A 16,034-nucleotide genomic window follows, 5' to 3' on the forward strand; every position below is an offset into this window, starting at 1 on the left:
AGAGAACAGAAAAATTAGCTGTCTAATCCAGCTCGTATTTTATTATGGAGTTCTACCTTGACAGAGCTTCTCACTCAATAGAAGGAAGTTGTGGCCATCAAGTTTACCTCAGAAGATAAACAATGTTTATCTCATTTCACTTTCTCTGCAGAACATACCTCACTAGAAAATAAATACAGTGGTGCCTCGCATAGTGAGGTTAATCCGTTCCAGATTAACCTTCGCTATGCTGAAGCATCGTTGAACGGGGCAGGGAATTCCATTGGAACGCATTAAACATGGTTTAATGCGTTCCAAATGGGCCGAATACTCACTGTTCAGCGATGCTTCTTAATGGCCGGCAGCCATTTTCGTGCCCTCCCCTCGCTTAACGAGGGCGCGAAAACGCTGCGCGTGGCCATTTCCGGCCTTCCTGCGGCCATTTTGGCCGCCGAACAGCTGATCGTCGGGCTTCGTTTTGCGAAGATCGGTAAGCGAAATGCTTACCGGTCTTCGCAAAGCGAATTTTGCCCTATTAAAAAAACGTTGAGCGATCGCATTAGCGATCCAAAAAAAGGATCGCTATGCAATTTCGTCGTTATACGGTGCGCTCGTTAAGCGAGGCACCACTGTACTCAAGTTTATATTTGCATTAATAATGCAGAAGCTATTGTTAACTTCAAGTATGTCTTCATCTGTTGTGCTCAAGTGGCTTTGGGATTCCCCTCCAGGTTTTTTTTGTTTGTTTGTTTGTATTTTTGGTCTAAAGCTCCCACCAGCCCTAGACAGCAGAGCCAATCTGGAGGATTCTAGAAGCTGCAGAGCTTGTTACACATTTGTCTCCTAATCCATGAGCCTGATTTAAAACATGCAAATACAACAAAATTTATTAATGCTAGAGAAGCCAGCTGGACAGATGACCATGTCAGGTGCTCTTTAAAGAATGAGAATCAAAGCATATAGATTGCAGTGATTGCTGGGGATCCTTTAGCAACATAGAAAAGATCCTTTCCAGATGGTTGTTGTGGGTTTTTCGGGCTTCTTGGCCATGTTCTGAAGGAACACGGCCAAGAAGCCCGAAAAACCCACAACAACCATTAGATCCCGGCCGTGAAAACCTTCGCGAATACATCCTTTCCAGAATTTTTAAAATTTTAGGTGTAACTAGGAACATCTACAGTAGCTCAACTGACTTCGTTTAGAACAGTGATTCTTAACCTTGGGTTACTCAGGTGTTTTTGAACTGCAACTCCCAGAAACCCCAGCCAGCACAGCTGGTGGTGAAGGCTTCTGGGAGCTGCAGTCCAAAAACACCAGAGTAACCCAAGGTTAAGAACCACTGCTTTAGAAGGTAGCTGTAACCATGAGATTACTTACTGCTGGATAAGTATGCCCCACTGAACTGCTGTGTCTTCCAATGTCTATAGCAAGGTCTTCTTCTGTCGTTTTCAAGTACACTGGATTGTCAAAATTCATGCTTTTCATGTTTTTGTGTTGCCAGTTACGCCACATGAAGTAGCCTCCTGCTGCAGCTGTTGCCAACAATACTAGAAGAAATTGTGAAATTACTCAGTTGCTGTATCTTAACTCATATGAATAATTTTCTGTAGAACAGGTTCACTGTATATTTTTTTCACCTACAGAATTTAACCAGGAAATAAAGAAGGTACACCGGGCATACTGTCTTGAACTGAAAACAAATTATTTTTTTACACTTACGAACAGGCAGAATAGCCCATGCTGCTGAAGAACTTCGAGAAGAAGCCAGCTCTTCTGTCACTGGACTACTCTGATTTTGTCCTAGAGGAAGAAAGCTATACTTTAAAATCCTTTTTTATTTATACTTGATATCTGGAGTATGCCTTCATCTAGTAAAACTGATGTACTCTAGAGAAGGCAGGAAGTGGACAAGATTGAAAATCAGCTATCAATTTGCTGCTCAAGATTGCAAGCGTGACATGACCTACACTTGCGGAACTTTATCCAATGTGTTATGATAGATCAGCTTCATCACTTCACAGGTGCAGCAGTATTTTATTAGTATCAGGAGAAGGCAAGATTTGCCGGAAAAAAACCAATAATGCCAGTGGAAAGCAATAGAAAAAAGGAACACCCTAATGTAAGATAGGCCAATTTAATAAAGGAAGCCATGGCCTTTTAGTCTGTAAGTTCTGAACAGGGCTATTAATGATGGGATATCCTGAAGGTCACTGATTCATAGGGTTGCTGTAAATCAGAAGCAGCTTGACAGTATGTAACAAAGTAAGTACCACAACCACCTTGGCCTGCTCCCAGCTTTTGGGAATAGGGCAGCTATGCCCTCCTCTTGACAAACCATGATCATCCATGCCTTCTCCCCAGAATGCTGTGATGTTCCACTGGGTTGCCTTGGAAGACAGCGTAGTATAGGTAGTTACAATGTGACCTGTCAATTAAAATCATAGGAGCCCTATCGAGGACTATTTGAGGCTTTTGATCTGCACTGATTACTTATTTGTTTCTGGATCTGAAGTGTTTGTGGACCTAACTCCTAAAGGTCCTGGAACAGGAATACCTGAAGAACTGCCTCAGATAAAATGAAATAGCCAAAGAGATAATCCACCAATACTTTCTCTCTTTTGCCATTGGAAGACTAACAGATGGAAACAAGTGGCACAGCCTTTTCTGTGATGCTACCATTCTAGACATTGGAACATCTTGTCCAGGGAATTCTGTCTTCACTCAACTGGTGCCAACTTATCAATAGGCAGCAATGACCTCTCTTGCTCTCTATCCACAAAAGTTGATATCTATCTTTGTAACTTCATTTTCCTGATGCTTTTATTTTGCTATGATTTCCATAGAAGTTTAAGAAAATGTCCGTTGCTATGGATATTTTAAACAGAAAATAAAATTCACTACAACCCTTACAAACTTTGATAACCTTGTCAAGTCCTCCTAACACACTCTTGCTTTGCTCACCATTCCTCAAAACAATTCCAACCTTCAGGGTCTGGGAGAGAAGACCCATATCCGCTCCTGCTTTAGACATCTGAACTTTTTGTATTAACTTAACCAGCTACACCACCAAACACATTGCACTGCCTTGCATTAGGACCAATACCTCCAGAAAGTGGTCCAGGTGGTTTTTCTGTTTTGATGTTCTCTTTTGCCTCAGTGTAATCCACATCAGTTCCTGTACCTGAAATTATAGATCAATAACCTTGAAGCTCTGGATTAACTGGGATATTGCTTTGTGGTACACTCATGGTAGATGAGCATGATCATGCATATCTAGTTAGCTTTGGATTACAAGATGTTAGATCCACTGTGCTATGAAGCAGCAGCCATCAGTTAAGGAGGTTGTTAGATGGCTAGAAGACATTCAGGTTTTAGACTTGCAGCCCATTGCCCCTTAACTGCTTTCATATTTTAAATAAAACCAAATTATTAGCCGTTTTCCAAAATAAAAGGCTGAAGATGGGATGCAAATATACTCAGGGGCTCCATCAAGTAGTGGGATGCATAACAATTATGCTAAGAATCAAGCTATGCAGCTACCACTACAGCACAGAATATTAGAGTGCTAAGTACACCTTTAGAGATGCCACAGGATATTTATGTATTACTGCACTTTTGCGTTCATACTAGTTACCATTTAGAATGACAGAATTCAAGGCTTTCAACTAGAACTTTTGATTACTTCCTGTAGATCAGGATTAGTGTTAAACTGCAGATGAGGGCATGAAGCATTTGTCCAACGTCACCTAGCAAGTTCATGGCAGAGGTGGTATTTTATTATTGCTCACATCAGTTTACATCACAGTAAATGAGTAGTTCAGGTTGAATGTACATCTAGTACAGCAAACAATATCCATGAGTATGCAAAAGCCAGGCAATCAGAATGCTGCTTAATGGACAAACCTGAATAAATCTGCAAATGTTTTCTGCATGAGATGGAAGGGAATATATTTTGAAGCTGCTTTTCAACACAACTGGAAAAAGTGCATGATCATACCTCTGCATGTTAAGCCGTTATCTTGCAGTGTGTCTCCATCAGGGCATGCACAAGTATACTTTGGAGAATGGTCATTTATTTGAGGAGCTGGCAGACAGAGATATCCACAGCCTCCATTTACCATGTTCTCTTCTTCACACCAGTTCTTTCCTGTGGGTAGGAGTTTTTCAAACATATTAGCTAATATTGGGAATTTCATTCAAGCCAGACAAGGCTATGTGGTCAATCTGAAGTACCTAACTAATCTGATTTGCTACCAGTAGTATCCTCCATGTATGCTTGGCTTCCCATGTTAATATTTTTTTAAAGATTTTCATAAGGACCTCTTCCCAGGGTAGGCACTGGCCAGCAAAAGGCTTCTCCACCTTTCTAGTATAGGATGCCACTTATTTGCAATTATTTACAATCTACCATGAGAGATTTATAAACCAAAAGAGGAATACCCTGTGTAACACCTTGACAGACCTAAAGCTTTGAGAATTTTGCTCTTTAGGATGTTTCAGTAACGAATAGGCCAAAATTAGAGACAAAGATATTGGAAGATCTCTTTGCAGTTTGCTACTGATCTGTGTGGATTTTTGGGTTAAATCCAGCATTGCATTAAGTGCAAGAAAGGGGAACTTTTGTTGTTCAATTGTTTCAGACTGTGCTCCCACACACCCCATTTATTATGCTCAAAGTAAGGAACTGTATCAAAAACATCTGATAGAACAAAAGTTCCCCAGTACTAGCAGAAATGGAACTCTCTTTTCTCCCCGACTCCACCGCGAAGTCTGGGCTTCCCAGTTCCTCTAAAGCAGAATAAGGGCCTCCAGGGAAGAGATGAAATTGCCCCCACCCCCACCCTTCACTATGAGAAGCAGCTCAAGCAATGGAAAGGCATCACTGATTCCAATCCTCAGCCTTCCAACTGTTCAAGAAGCAGCAATAGTATTTACAATTTATACAGCTGAAATGAAGAATGAACAGAGCATGTAGAGAATGATTTTAGTAGGAGGACCATTTAGGTTTGGAACTCAAAGCAAGTTCCTTGCTTTGCAGTTCCTTGGCTTTTGCCAGCCATCTTTTCAAGCAAGCTCTCACTGGCTCATCCTAGAATTCAAGTAAGAAAACAAGATAGATCCTGATTTTTGCCCAATCATGCTTTGAGCAACCTATTTTTCTCTCAACATCAAAAAAAAAAAAAAAAATTAATAAGAATCTGCTTGTGCTATTCACCCTAGTGCTGTTACCTGCTTGTTGCACAAGTTCGTGATACACAATGATGTCCCGAGCATCATATAGGTTGTTTACTACTGTTTTCAGTTCTGCTCCAGTAAACTTATTTGCACCATATACTGCTTCGTTTTCCCCATCAGTCCAGTAAACAGTGTCCTAGGAATCAAGGTGACATTTAAGATTGCAGACTTACTCCTGAGTATGCTACTGAATACCAAGTAGCACTTGACCAAGAGAATGAGTTCATCAAACCTCTGTAAGTAAACCAGTAAGGAGCGGCTGTCATCAGTTACTACCAGGCTTGCTGGCTCTTTTTCTACTCAAGCTAGGCTCACAGTTCATTACAATCTATAGCAGTTTTACACAGGGCTTGGAAGTAACTACTTGCAAACAATAACTTTTAATTCTTTTGTATGATATAATTTCAGTTACATTATATGTATGCTGTAACAAGGGATAATTTCATGCCTAGAGTGGTCTAGTCACCTAGAGTGGTCTTAATTGACTAGATAGGCGGGATATAAAATAAATAAATAAATAAATTATATAACCAGTTTTAATTACTGTTACAAGATACTGTGTTGCTTTAATAATAACAGCAACCATAGTAGTAGTAGTAGTAGTGGTAGTGGTAGTAGTAGTAGTAGTAGCAGCAGCAGCAGTAGTAGTAGTAGTCATTTCCTGAGACTGTGTAGCTTGAGGTCACAGGGGCTGGCTGTACTCCCATAGTGGGAAATCAAACTTCCAGCCTCTGGCATTACAAACAGCTCCCAACACACTGAGCTATCCAGCCAGCTGTTGCTTCACTACTTAGGAGTGTTTTGAATGCTTGCAGCATCCTGATTTTTAAAAATATATACAAAATTTTCACTATTTTAATTATCTTTGAATAATAAGATGGTAAGAAATTACTTTTAAAACTTAGTACCTATAAAAGTGGTACCAATTGTGTTTTAGTGGATAGAGTGACGGGTTAGGACCTAACACACCTAGGTTCAAATCTCCACTTGGTCATAGAAACTCACTGGAGGGTTTGCGTAATTGGTAAAAACCATTGAAATATCTCATTTACCTTCAAAGCCCTAATAGGGTTGCTATAAATTGGTTTTGATTTGACAGCACATAAACTACTACAACTACCTATAATAGTATTTATTTCAGGGGTCCTGGAACAGCAGTATTTTTTTAAAAAAAAATTAAAAAGCAGTGTTCTAAGCTCTAATAATGCTGTTACTCTAAACTTAACCCATTAGGAACTTCAATTGTTACCTCAAATATTGTCAGACCAAGAGGATGAGCCAGGAATTCATGGGATTCTAACACAATTCTACGGTCTTGCCCATTCAGATCCACACTAGAAAGCTTATGAAGCTTAGAATCCACCCAGTAGAGACGGTTCTTCACAGGATCTGGAAAGAAATATTTCAGCACTGATGCCTTGAGTAAACCTTGGGCAAACACTTGCCTATTTGTTTGAATATACTTTAAGCTTGAATATCAAGGGGAGCTTTGAAGTAGAGTCCTTGGCTATGCAAGGACTAATGGAGGCCATCATCATAAAAGGCAGATTGAAAGTATCTTACCAATGCCAGAAAATATATGGCAAACAATGTCACTAAGCCATGACAGAGGCATGTCAAATACTCCAAAGCTAGGAACTGCCTTGATTTGGGGTGAGCGGGAAGTAATTGGTCTTGTTTTGTGTTCTGCCATGAGGCAGCTCATCTTGGAAGGCCATTTGCCCTCATACCCTTGTGGAACACATCCCAATTACACCAGTTAACACCAAGAATTCCTTAGAGAAGGAATTCCAGTGTGGTATGAAGAACATCAATGTACCTAGTGCAATCCCATTGGGCCTCTCAATATCTGTTGTCACAAGTTGCTGCCTGTCAAGTCCATTCATCCCTGCTTTTTCAATTTTGGCTGGTTCACCCCAATCAGACCAATACATGAAGCTGTAAGAGAAACCAGGTAAGAGCTGTCAGTCTACTCTATTGCCTCATTTTATGCATGCTTCTTCCTCAGCACTTGCACAACTACTGTTTGATTATTCTACCTTGAATGTCAGTTTATCCTCTGGCGACACTCATCTGACCATAATGCTAGGGGTTTTTTTGTATCATGTTACTACTATCTGCTTCCATCAAATGGTATTTGAAAAAAATTGGTTAACAAAAATCAGGCCTTTTGTCTCAAAGCTGTCCTGCTCCACAGATGTGTAATATACATCGATGTATTGTTTTGCAGCCATAGCTGTTATTTTGAAATTCATCTGAAATATGACAGCCTCCCTGATAGTTACTCTGACATTGGTCATTGGCAGTTCTCTCTATACCTCCTACCCATACCTTTTTGTCAACAGCTATGGTAAAAGGTTTTTGAAACAAGGTTGTTACTCTATTTCTAGTGCAGGGGTGGCCACGTGTGTCCACTCTCCCCAGATACTGCAGAAATGCAATTCCCAGCTGCTCCAGCTAGCATTATTAGTGACGAAAGTCATTAGGCGTCACAGCCCATCAGCTGCTACAAAGCCACACAGTGCCTATTGCTCGTCCCAGGATTTCTGAACTGGGTAGTCCTCCTCAGCTGCTCCCCAAAGTGACTCTCATTAACCGTCCCTCATATGATTTGGATTTACCCTTTCACTGGTGCAAGTACTGCTCTAACTCTACAAATTATGCAACTTTGTGCAAGATGGTCCCACTACAGAAACTTGAAGTCACATAAACGTATAGCATTCAGATGTCTTCTGTTCATGTCCTTACCCAGAAAGGGGATCCACAGCAACTGAGGCTGGCTCCCTTAGGTTGGTGTTGAACAAGACCTTCCTTTTAGTGCCAGAAAGAGTAGCCACAGATATAGACTTAAGAGCAGAATCAGTCCAGTAGACATTCTTGTAAATCCAGTCAACAGCAATTCCTGCTGGATTCTGCACATTGTCTACAATACGGTGATGTTGTCCCGGTCTGTTATTTGAAATAAGTGAGGAACTGTGGAGAAAGATTTCATTACATGTAGTCTTCAACTGATCCATATTTGAGCACATTGTACCAATACTGAGGACCCAATCAGATTTGGTTCCAAAACCATCCTAGACTCAAAATTTTAACTCAGACAGTAATGGGAACCCTGTGGCTCTTCAGATCTTGGGCTATAATTCTCATCAGCCACAGCTAGTAAGCCAAGAGTGGGGAAAAATGCTAGTTACAGTCCAACTATACTTGGAGACTCATATGTTGCTCACTCCAGTCTACCCTGAAGTGTAGCTAACACTGAAGTATAGCTTTAGATACTACTAAATGACTAAACTCTTCTGAACTATGGCTTTAACCACCAAGCCTGCCAGCTAGAAAGTTTAGGCAGCTCTGTGCAACAAAGCACTTTAGCTGGGCTTCTATTCCAGAAACGGTTCTAGGTAAGAACATTGTTTACACACAGGCCTTTTTGTTTTGAGCATTCACCCCACTCATAAGAGCCGTAAAGGAAATTGGAAGAAAAAGGTGCTGACAGAACAAATTCATTACTGTCCATTTTTCAATTTAATGAAAGTCAATGTTAAAGGTTCAGCACAAGGCAGGATACTAATTAAATCAACTGTGAATGTTGCAAGAACCCACGACAGAAGTCCAGGCTACTGGTTCTTAATGGTTAGCAGTGCTTGCCAAGTATGTCATTTCACAAACAGCTAATTCAGACCATGCTTTAAAGTACCAGACATATTTTTTTAAACTGCCAATAAAAATGTGAGCTGTGCTTATATAAATATTTCATGTGAGCTGCACAGCCTACATCAACAGAGGTTGATTATATGTGCTTTGGTGAAGGGCCACAATAGATGCATATTGTTGTGTTCTAACCCAAATTCTGCTAAGCCAATTTGTTCTAGACAACCACACTTACCATGAAGCTTTTCATCTTTAAGTGCCAAGCATCTTTACATTTTCTAATTTGTTTTTAATTTTTTTAATTTTAATTGTTCAAATTGTTATTCAATTTAATTTAAAGCACTTTGTTATACTATGTTTATGTTTTATTGTGTTGTGAAGTGCCCAGAGTGACAACTGTTCAGAGGGATGGTATAAAAATTGAATAAATAAATAAGAAAATTCATAGCCCCTTTAGGAATAATGTATAGAGTCCACTTACCTGTGGATAGCATTTGGCCCAGCATCAGCCCAAACAATTGTATGGTCTGCCATGTCAGCATCCAGAGCCACAACATTTCTCAGGTCTCCTATCAGTTGGGTATAGTCTTGTCTTTCTATGGTAAACTGCCTGATGTTCCAGCGATTAGTGAAAAGAAGGCTTAGTTCTCCTTCTGCAAGAACAGGTGACTATAAAGCAAACAGACTGAATACTATATACCATGTCTTAAAATTGAGAGAGGAACAAGTTAATATATCCTTGGAAGCAAATTCCTTAGAAAGTAATTTCATATTGTTTCTAAGTTAGGGATATTCATTATAAAAACCCTTCTGTGGTTCTGACATGAGCAGCTCTTGTTAGGACTCAAGGATATTGTAGCCATAACTCTTAAGAGGTGCTGGCAATGTCATTCTATCTCCCAGAGTCAGGATCTGGGCCTTGAGAGCAACAGTTCTCTTATTCCCAATCAAGTTACTTACCAATTGCTTTGCATACTCCTGTTTGTGGATCCATTCGGTAGCCACGGATACATTCACACTTGTACCCCAGTTTTGTGTTGATGCAGATTTGACTGCAGATCCCAGGGTTCTGGCATTCATCAATATCTGGAAAAGAAAAGGCGCTTAGTACCGCATACTAATACAAAGCTGACTTTCTGTATTACCTTCTAGTCTAATATGGTTACCTCCACATGTTTTTCGGTCTATCAGCTGAAAGCCAGCAGGGCAATCACATTCATAGCCTATAGCCAAGTCTTTGCAGATATGAGAGCAACCTCCATTGTTCACCAAGCATTCATTTGTGTCTGGAAAAGAAAGGAGTTCTAAACATCACTTAATCCTTTCCAAGTTTGGTTGTACATTTGAGAGCATTGTTAACAGTTTTCCAGGAGATACTGCACAGATGTCTGCAAGAAAAGGGGAACCAGAGAGTTTTGAGGTTACAATATGACCCCTCCTCGTAAGTGCTATACCACTAAGCCTGAATAGTGTTATAAGTGGCAACCTATTAGCAGGCATGTGGAACATCTGTTGCTGTAGAATTTTCCACTAAGTAGTCTTGGTTCCCTGTTTCAACACATAAAGAAAAAATGCTGAATAGCAAAACTTGAAACAGATACTCTTATTTTTGCTATACTTGATGTAGAATGTAGTTCAACAATACTGATACTTCCCACCTAAATGAAAATGTATTTCTGCAAGAGTTACCAGCTGACCAGAACAACTACACAGATACAACCAGTTAAGAAACAGCTCTCTGCTGTCAGAAAGCCAACCTATTTTGATTACAACTTACTGCACTGCTTGAGGGGTTCATCACTCCAGTCTTTGCAGTCTTGTTTCTGATTGCACACTTTGTTGGAATCTATGCATTCTCCACTCCTGCACATGAATTTCCCAGGGCCTGTGCATTGATTACCTGGAGGTTGGAGAGATAAGAGAAGCTGTATTAATGGAATGATCCCACTGCAAAATGCCCTATTTTTTGCCTCAAGTGGTTAGCTGAATTGGTTTTTACGAGTTATGAACTCATCTTTCTCAGTTCTGAAGAAGGATGAAACAATGTGAAGCACTGATATTCATATGCCACAGCCGCACATGTCAATAAGTAAGCCTCACCCAGATGTCATCCTTTCAGGAAGGCCCCTAACAGAAAACGTTTAGAGCCACTACCAGATTCTCTAGGAAAAAGCACAAAATACACATCCTCTAAAGTCTCAGGTCACTAACACTTTTGCAGTGTTAATACTAATTACCTGCTTGGCAGTTGACTTCGTCAGAGCCATCTATGCAGTCCCGTACCCTATTGCACTGCCTGGTCCCATGAACGCAGTTGCCATCCTCACATCTGAACTGGTCAGGCCTGCACGTTCGAGAAGCTGGGAGAGGAAGAGATGTTTGTACAACTCAGCTTGTTGTTAATGAATAAGGAGCAACCATTTGTTCTCCAAAAGGCAACCCAGTTTGTTACTTACGGCAATTGATCTCATCACTCCCATCCTTGCAGTCAGTGTCTCCATCACAACGCCACTTCTTGTGGAAACATTCATCTCCTGAATCACACAACATTTCACTCTCTCCACACTTCACAGTGATGACAGGCTGGTGGCCACACTGATCTGGAGATTCATCTGACGAGTCGGTACAGTCAGCTTCATTATCACACACCCAGTTGAATGGGATACAGGTGTCACTTTCACTTTTGCACTGGAACTCACCCACTCGACAGGTAGGTGCCATACAGCCTACCTCATCACTACCATCGCTGCAGTCTTCTTGCCCATTGCAAGCAAAATCTTTTGAAATGCACTGCCCATTGGTACATGTGAATTCATCAGGACTACAAGTTATATTGGCTAAGGGAAGAAAGACAACAATTCACATAACAAGTGCTTTCCAAGAAATCACTGAAAAACATAAACAATGTATTGTAACACTACATCAAGATGATTAATTTCTACATCAACAGCATTGTAGTAAATGCTTTTATTTCCTTCTTTGAATGCTAAAGAGTATGGTTTAACAGTTAATTTATAATCCTTAGCTAGAACCTAAATTTATCTGGGATTTAATACTGTAGGTCGATTCTTAAATGAGGTACCGTTGTGAAAATTAAGCAATCACTAACTAGTGTGACTGGACCTGAATGCTATGGAATAACAGCTTCCTAAGGTGAAAAACTTCACTGGATCACTTCAGAGTGACCCCAAAGTTTTTATCTAGACAGCAACATTGTGCCCAAAATCTTTAACATACTATAAAATTGCAGTTTGGACAGAATCCCATGTAGTTCATGTAACCCATATTTCTCTTGGTCTAACCCAACCTTCACCAACAGGCATCTTCCCGGATTACAACTTGACTACAATGTTCAGCACTTCCATAGTGATCGGCCATGCTGGCAAGTGGGTAAACAGTGGGGTAGTCCAACACATCGGGAGGGAACCCACTTGTGAAGGCTAGCTTAAAATTAGCATATATCCAATATTAGCCACTGAAATTATTGGTGATAAGTCTATCTGCTTGAGACTACTTAGCATTTTTCAGTCTACTGATGAGAACTTGTCCAAGTCCTAATTCATGAAGTCACACAAACAGTCTGCAGAATCGGACACAACTGGATCTATGAAACTACAAGAATACTTTAAGGCCAATATCTTATGTGCACTCATGTGGATTCCCAATTCACATTTAGATGGCTGGATGTGGTGTAATTTAGAAACTCTTATTCAGATGTTCTAATTCACATCATGTAAACAAGAAGGGACAGTCAGGGTAAGTTCACTGCATCTGTCCTCCTATTTCTTGCAAGATACAGAGGAGAATTTTCTGAAAGGAAGAGACTCCTGTATGTATGGAGGCTCTTCCCATGATTTAAGATCTGGTTTAATTATAGTACGTAACAACTGTATCCTGTCATGTCAATTCTGGGTGATTGTGACCCTGTTCAGTGTTTTCTAGGTAAAGAGTACTTAGAAGTGGTTTGCCCTTCCCTTCTTCTGGAGAAACTGGAATTGTGCAGCTTGCCCAAGCCCACACCAGCTATCTTTTTTTAGATGCATAGTGCGGAATAAAACTCCTAACTTCTGGTTTTCAGCCAGAAAACTAACTCACTGAGCTATCCAGCAGCTAAAAACTAGTTTACTTAACCTAAATGAGAAGGCCTAACTGAGTGATCTCTTCTGTCCTGAAGGAATGGCTTACCACAATCATCTTCATCTGTACCATCATCACAATCACTTTCACCATCACATTTCCAGGATGCTGGGATACAGCGACTTGATCGAGGACCACAGCTAATTTCACCTGCTATGCACATCCTTGTGTCTATCAAGAAGCAATCACGAGTTGAGTTAGAAATTGCTTCAATGTCCAAGTGTGAGTCTCTGAAGTTTCTAAGACAGTTTAGATAGTGCAGCTTGTTTGTTCAGAAAGCTTGTGTTGGTATTTTGTTAATTATTTATTTAAAATATTTTACCCTGACTTTCTCCTCAAAAGGATCCAGGCAAGGTTAGTTTCAAGCTCTGCTCCATAATGTATGCTACTCTGTCATGAGAACTATTCACCAGAATGTCTGGCTACTCCTCCCTTGCTTCAGCATATTAGCCAAGACTTTTTAGGATGCTTTGAGCAGGGAGATCACTAGAGCAAGAAGGTCATTTCATCATTTAATCTTTTAGGAACTTAGTGAGCTGTTTGAAATTTGTGATTTATATATTTAAGCCAACTTAAGAATTCACTTGAGCAAATAGTGCAGGGTATAGATTCAAGAAAGAAATGGCACTTATGATCAAGCAGTGAATTCTGCTAGTGAGATGGCAATAATATGTATTTTATTTATCTAATTTATCTTTGAATAGCCACTCCATATACAGTAGCACCTCAGTTTATGGACGCCTCAGTTAACATAATTTTCCGTTTACAAACGGAAATCCATTGAAAATAATGCCTGTTTACGATTTTTTTTTTCGCAGTACGAAGGAAGCTTCCCCAGGATGCATTGTGCCTGGAAGTAGCGCCCCACCCATTCCTAAGTCAAACCATGTTCTGGTTTACGAATTTTTCACATTACGTAACATCCCGGAAAACACATTACATTCGTAAACCGAGGTACTACTATAACCAGTGCTTCACACACATTTTAATAATGCCATAAAGACAAGATAATTAAACAATTATAAAAAGTTAATAAACAGGAAACAGGAACACAAGGTATCTTTCTAATATCAACAAGTAAGTGCTTAGGGAAAAAGCATGAATTTTTCTTTAAGTCAGCTAATGGCCAAATAGGAGGAAGTCAGCCTAACCTTCTTGCCGAGAGTTCAACACCCAGAACATTCCTACAAAAATGTCATCTGTTTCTCAACAATGTCCTTTCTCCAGGAAATGGGGCATATGACAGGGCCTCAGGTGAAGAAACGTAAGCTCTCAGCAGTTACATATGGAAGGAGCTGGTCTCTCAGACAAGCTTTATAGGAAAGGGGTAGTGCCTTGAATTTGGACCTTGAATTAAGGAGGAAATTGGCAAAATCATTTCAAGACTGGTATTATGTGTCCATAAGACATATACTAGCTAGAAAAAATAGTCAGTTGCACCTGCACCAGGTGTAGAAAAGGATAATCTACATGAAAAGTTAAAATTATTTGGACAGAAATGCCCTCTTCAAGGAAGCGCATATCAGGCACACAAACTGAACCTGAAACACTTTTGGCCACTGCTGCTACTGAACCATGCAGAAGAAGCACCGGATGCAAGGGCAACTCCAAGCTACACATCTGATACTTCTGTGGCTGTTTTACTTCTTACAGTTACTTATTGTGAAGCAAAGTTTGCAAATTAACACAGTAATTCATTTTGCATGTGGAATTCCAGGTATCCAAGGTTAACCTGAAAATGTAGGAGAACTGTTTCTGGATTAGGAATGTTTGCTTCATGAATTCAAACTGCTGTCTTACAGCTCACAGCTATATAAGAAATGCAAAGCATTGCATGTCCTTTGCACAGCTTCAAGCTTTACACAGGAAAGATTGTGCAGTCACCTTGAAGCACAAAAAGCAATGCTACTCACAACAAAGCTCTGAAAGTTCATCCGAACCATCTTCACAATCAGGATCCCCATCACAACTCCATCTGCTGGGTATGCACTGCCCATTCTGACACACAAAATCTGATGCAGAACAAGTCTTTTTCACTGCAAGAAATCAGACTTACATTGTCTTTGTTTGAAGTGCTTGAGGAAATCTGCAGGATGCTTTCACATGCTATGTTTAATGCCTGTCACAATTGATACTCTCAGATACTATCACAGTACTCATAGCAATACATACTTGATAACACAACTGAAACAAAATATCTTTTAAAATTATATCATTTTAAATACCTATTACAGTGCTAAATTTGAGTCAAAGCATTTAAAACAACCTTGGGGGTTTATTTTTATTTTTACTAACTGCTATATATTTTTCCAACGGTCATACTGTAGGATCAAGATATAATACAGTTTCAGTTGAGCCTTACCACACCAGAAAAAGAAAACAGTGAAGTACTAATACTAAACCTCAAGAATGAAATACAGTGGTGCCCTGCATGACGATAATTCGTTCCCCTGAAATCGCTGTACAGTGAAATCATTGTCATGCGGAAAAAAAAATCCCAATCATTAATGCTTTTTTGATCTGTCCAATTGTAGAATTCACAGCATCTGACACCCAATATATTTAGGTTTACATTTCAGTTCCCTCACATACAACACAGGCAAGCAAATGCCAGAGGGAAGATACATGAAACAAGTTTCTCAACGATGCTCAGTGTGTGAACCAGGCTTTGATGGGTATAGTACCAACCTCTGACAGATTGTTTTAGATACACAGCTGGCAAAAACACTACAGTCACTTTGCCGCTTTAAAAGAATGAGTTTTCTAGCTAAGGTTTTACTACAAAAGTTCACAAAATAATCTTACTTGGCAACTGGACTGACGATATTGGAAGGCATAGGAACTGGCATACCTAAATCCATGCAGCAGCTTTCTCTCCTCTTGTGTGTTTTAGTTTTCTTCTTACCTCTACCATCACTGTCAAATCAATAGCTCCAGAAACAAGGATGGTGGCTGTGAACCTGGATCTCCTATTCCACCCCAAAGTGAGACTCTGAAATATCCTACAGTCCCCGAGTTGCAGTCTCAAGGATGCT

At 40.0% G+C, this 16,034-nt stretch overlaps 1 protein-coding gene across 6 annotated transcripts in view; it reads right to left on the reverse strand.

Moving 5' to 3' along the window:
• VLDLR (very low density lipoprotein receptor) overlaps window positions 1-16,034 on the reverse strand; it is a 116,722-nt gene that overhangs the window by 629 nt on the left and 100,059 nt on the right. For 3 of the 6 annotated variants that reach the window (XM_078385048.1, XM_020801543.3, XM_020801544.3), the window contains exons 3-18: window positions 14,913-15,035; window positions 13,048-13,170; window positions 11,319-11,699; window positions 11,100-11,222; window positions 10,640-10,762; window positions 10,029-10,148; window positions 9,823-9,948; window positions 9,344-9,515; window positions 7,963-8,187; window positions 7,034-7,152; window positions 6,464-6,603; window positions 5,209-5,350; window positions 3,977-4,126; window positions 3,083-3,160; window positions 1,699-1,779; window positions 1,357-1,526 (exon numbers count right to left, since the gene is read on the reverse strand). In XM_078385048.1, coding sequence (XP_078241174.1) covers window positions 1,357-1,526; window positions 1,699-1,779; window positions 3,083-3,160; window positions 3,977-4,126; window positions 5,209-5,350; window positions 6,464-6,603; window positions 7,034-7,152; window positions 7,963-8,187; window positions 9,344-9,515; window positions 9,823-9,948; window positions 10,029-10,148; window positions 10,640-10,762; window positions 11,100-11,222; window positions 11,319-11,699; window positions 13,048-13,170; window positions 14,913-15,035 — 2,396 coding nt within the window. The remainder of the gene's footprint in view (window positions 1-1,356; window positions 1,527-1,698; window positions 1,780-3,082; window positions 3,161-3,976; window positions 4,127-5,208; window positions 5,351-6,463; window positions 6,604-7,033; window positions 7,153-7,962; window positions 8,188-9,343; window positions 9,516-9,822; window positions 9,949-10,028; window positions 10,149-10,639; window positions 10,763-11,099; window positions 11,223-11,318; window positions 11,700-13,047; window positions 13,171-14,912; window positions 15,036-16,034) is intronic. The other 3 variants (XM_078385050.1, XM_020801545.3, XM_078385049.1) reach the window with 1 other exon arrangement.

The sequence above is a fragment of the Pogona vitticeps genome, chromosome 2 (assembly GCF_051106095.1).
Source record: "Pogona vitticeps strain Pit_001003342236 chromosome 2, PviZW2.1, whole genome shotgun sequence".
NCBI lineage: Eukaryota > Metazoa > Chordata > Lepidosauria > Squamata > Agamidae > Pogona > Pogona vitticeps.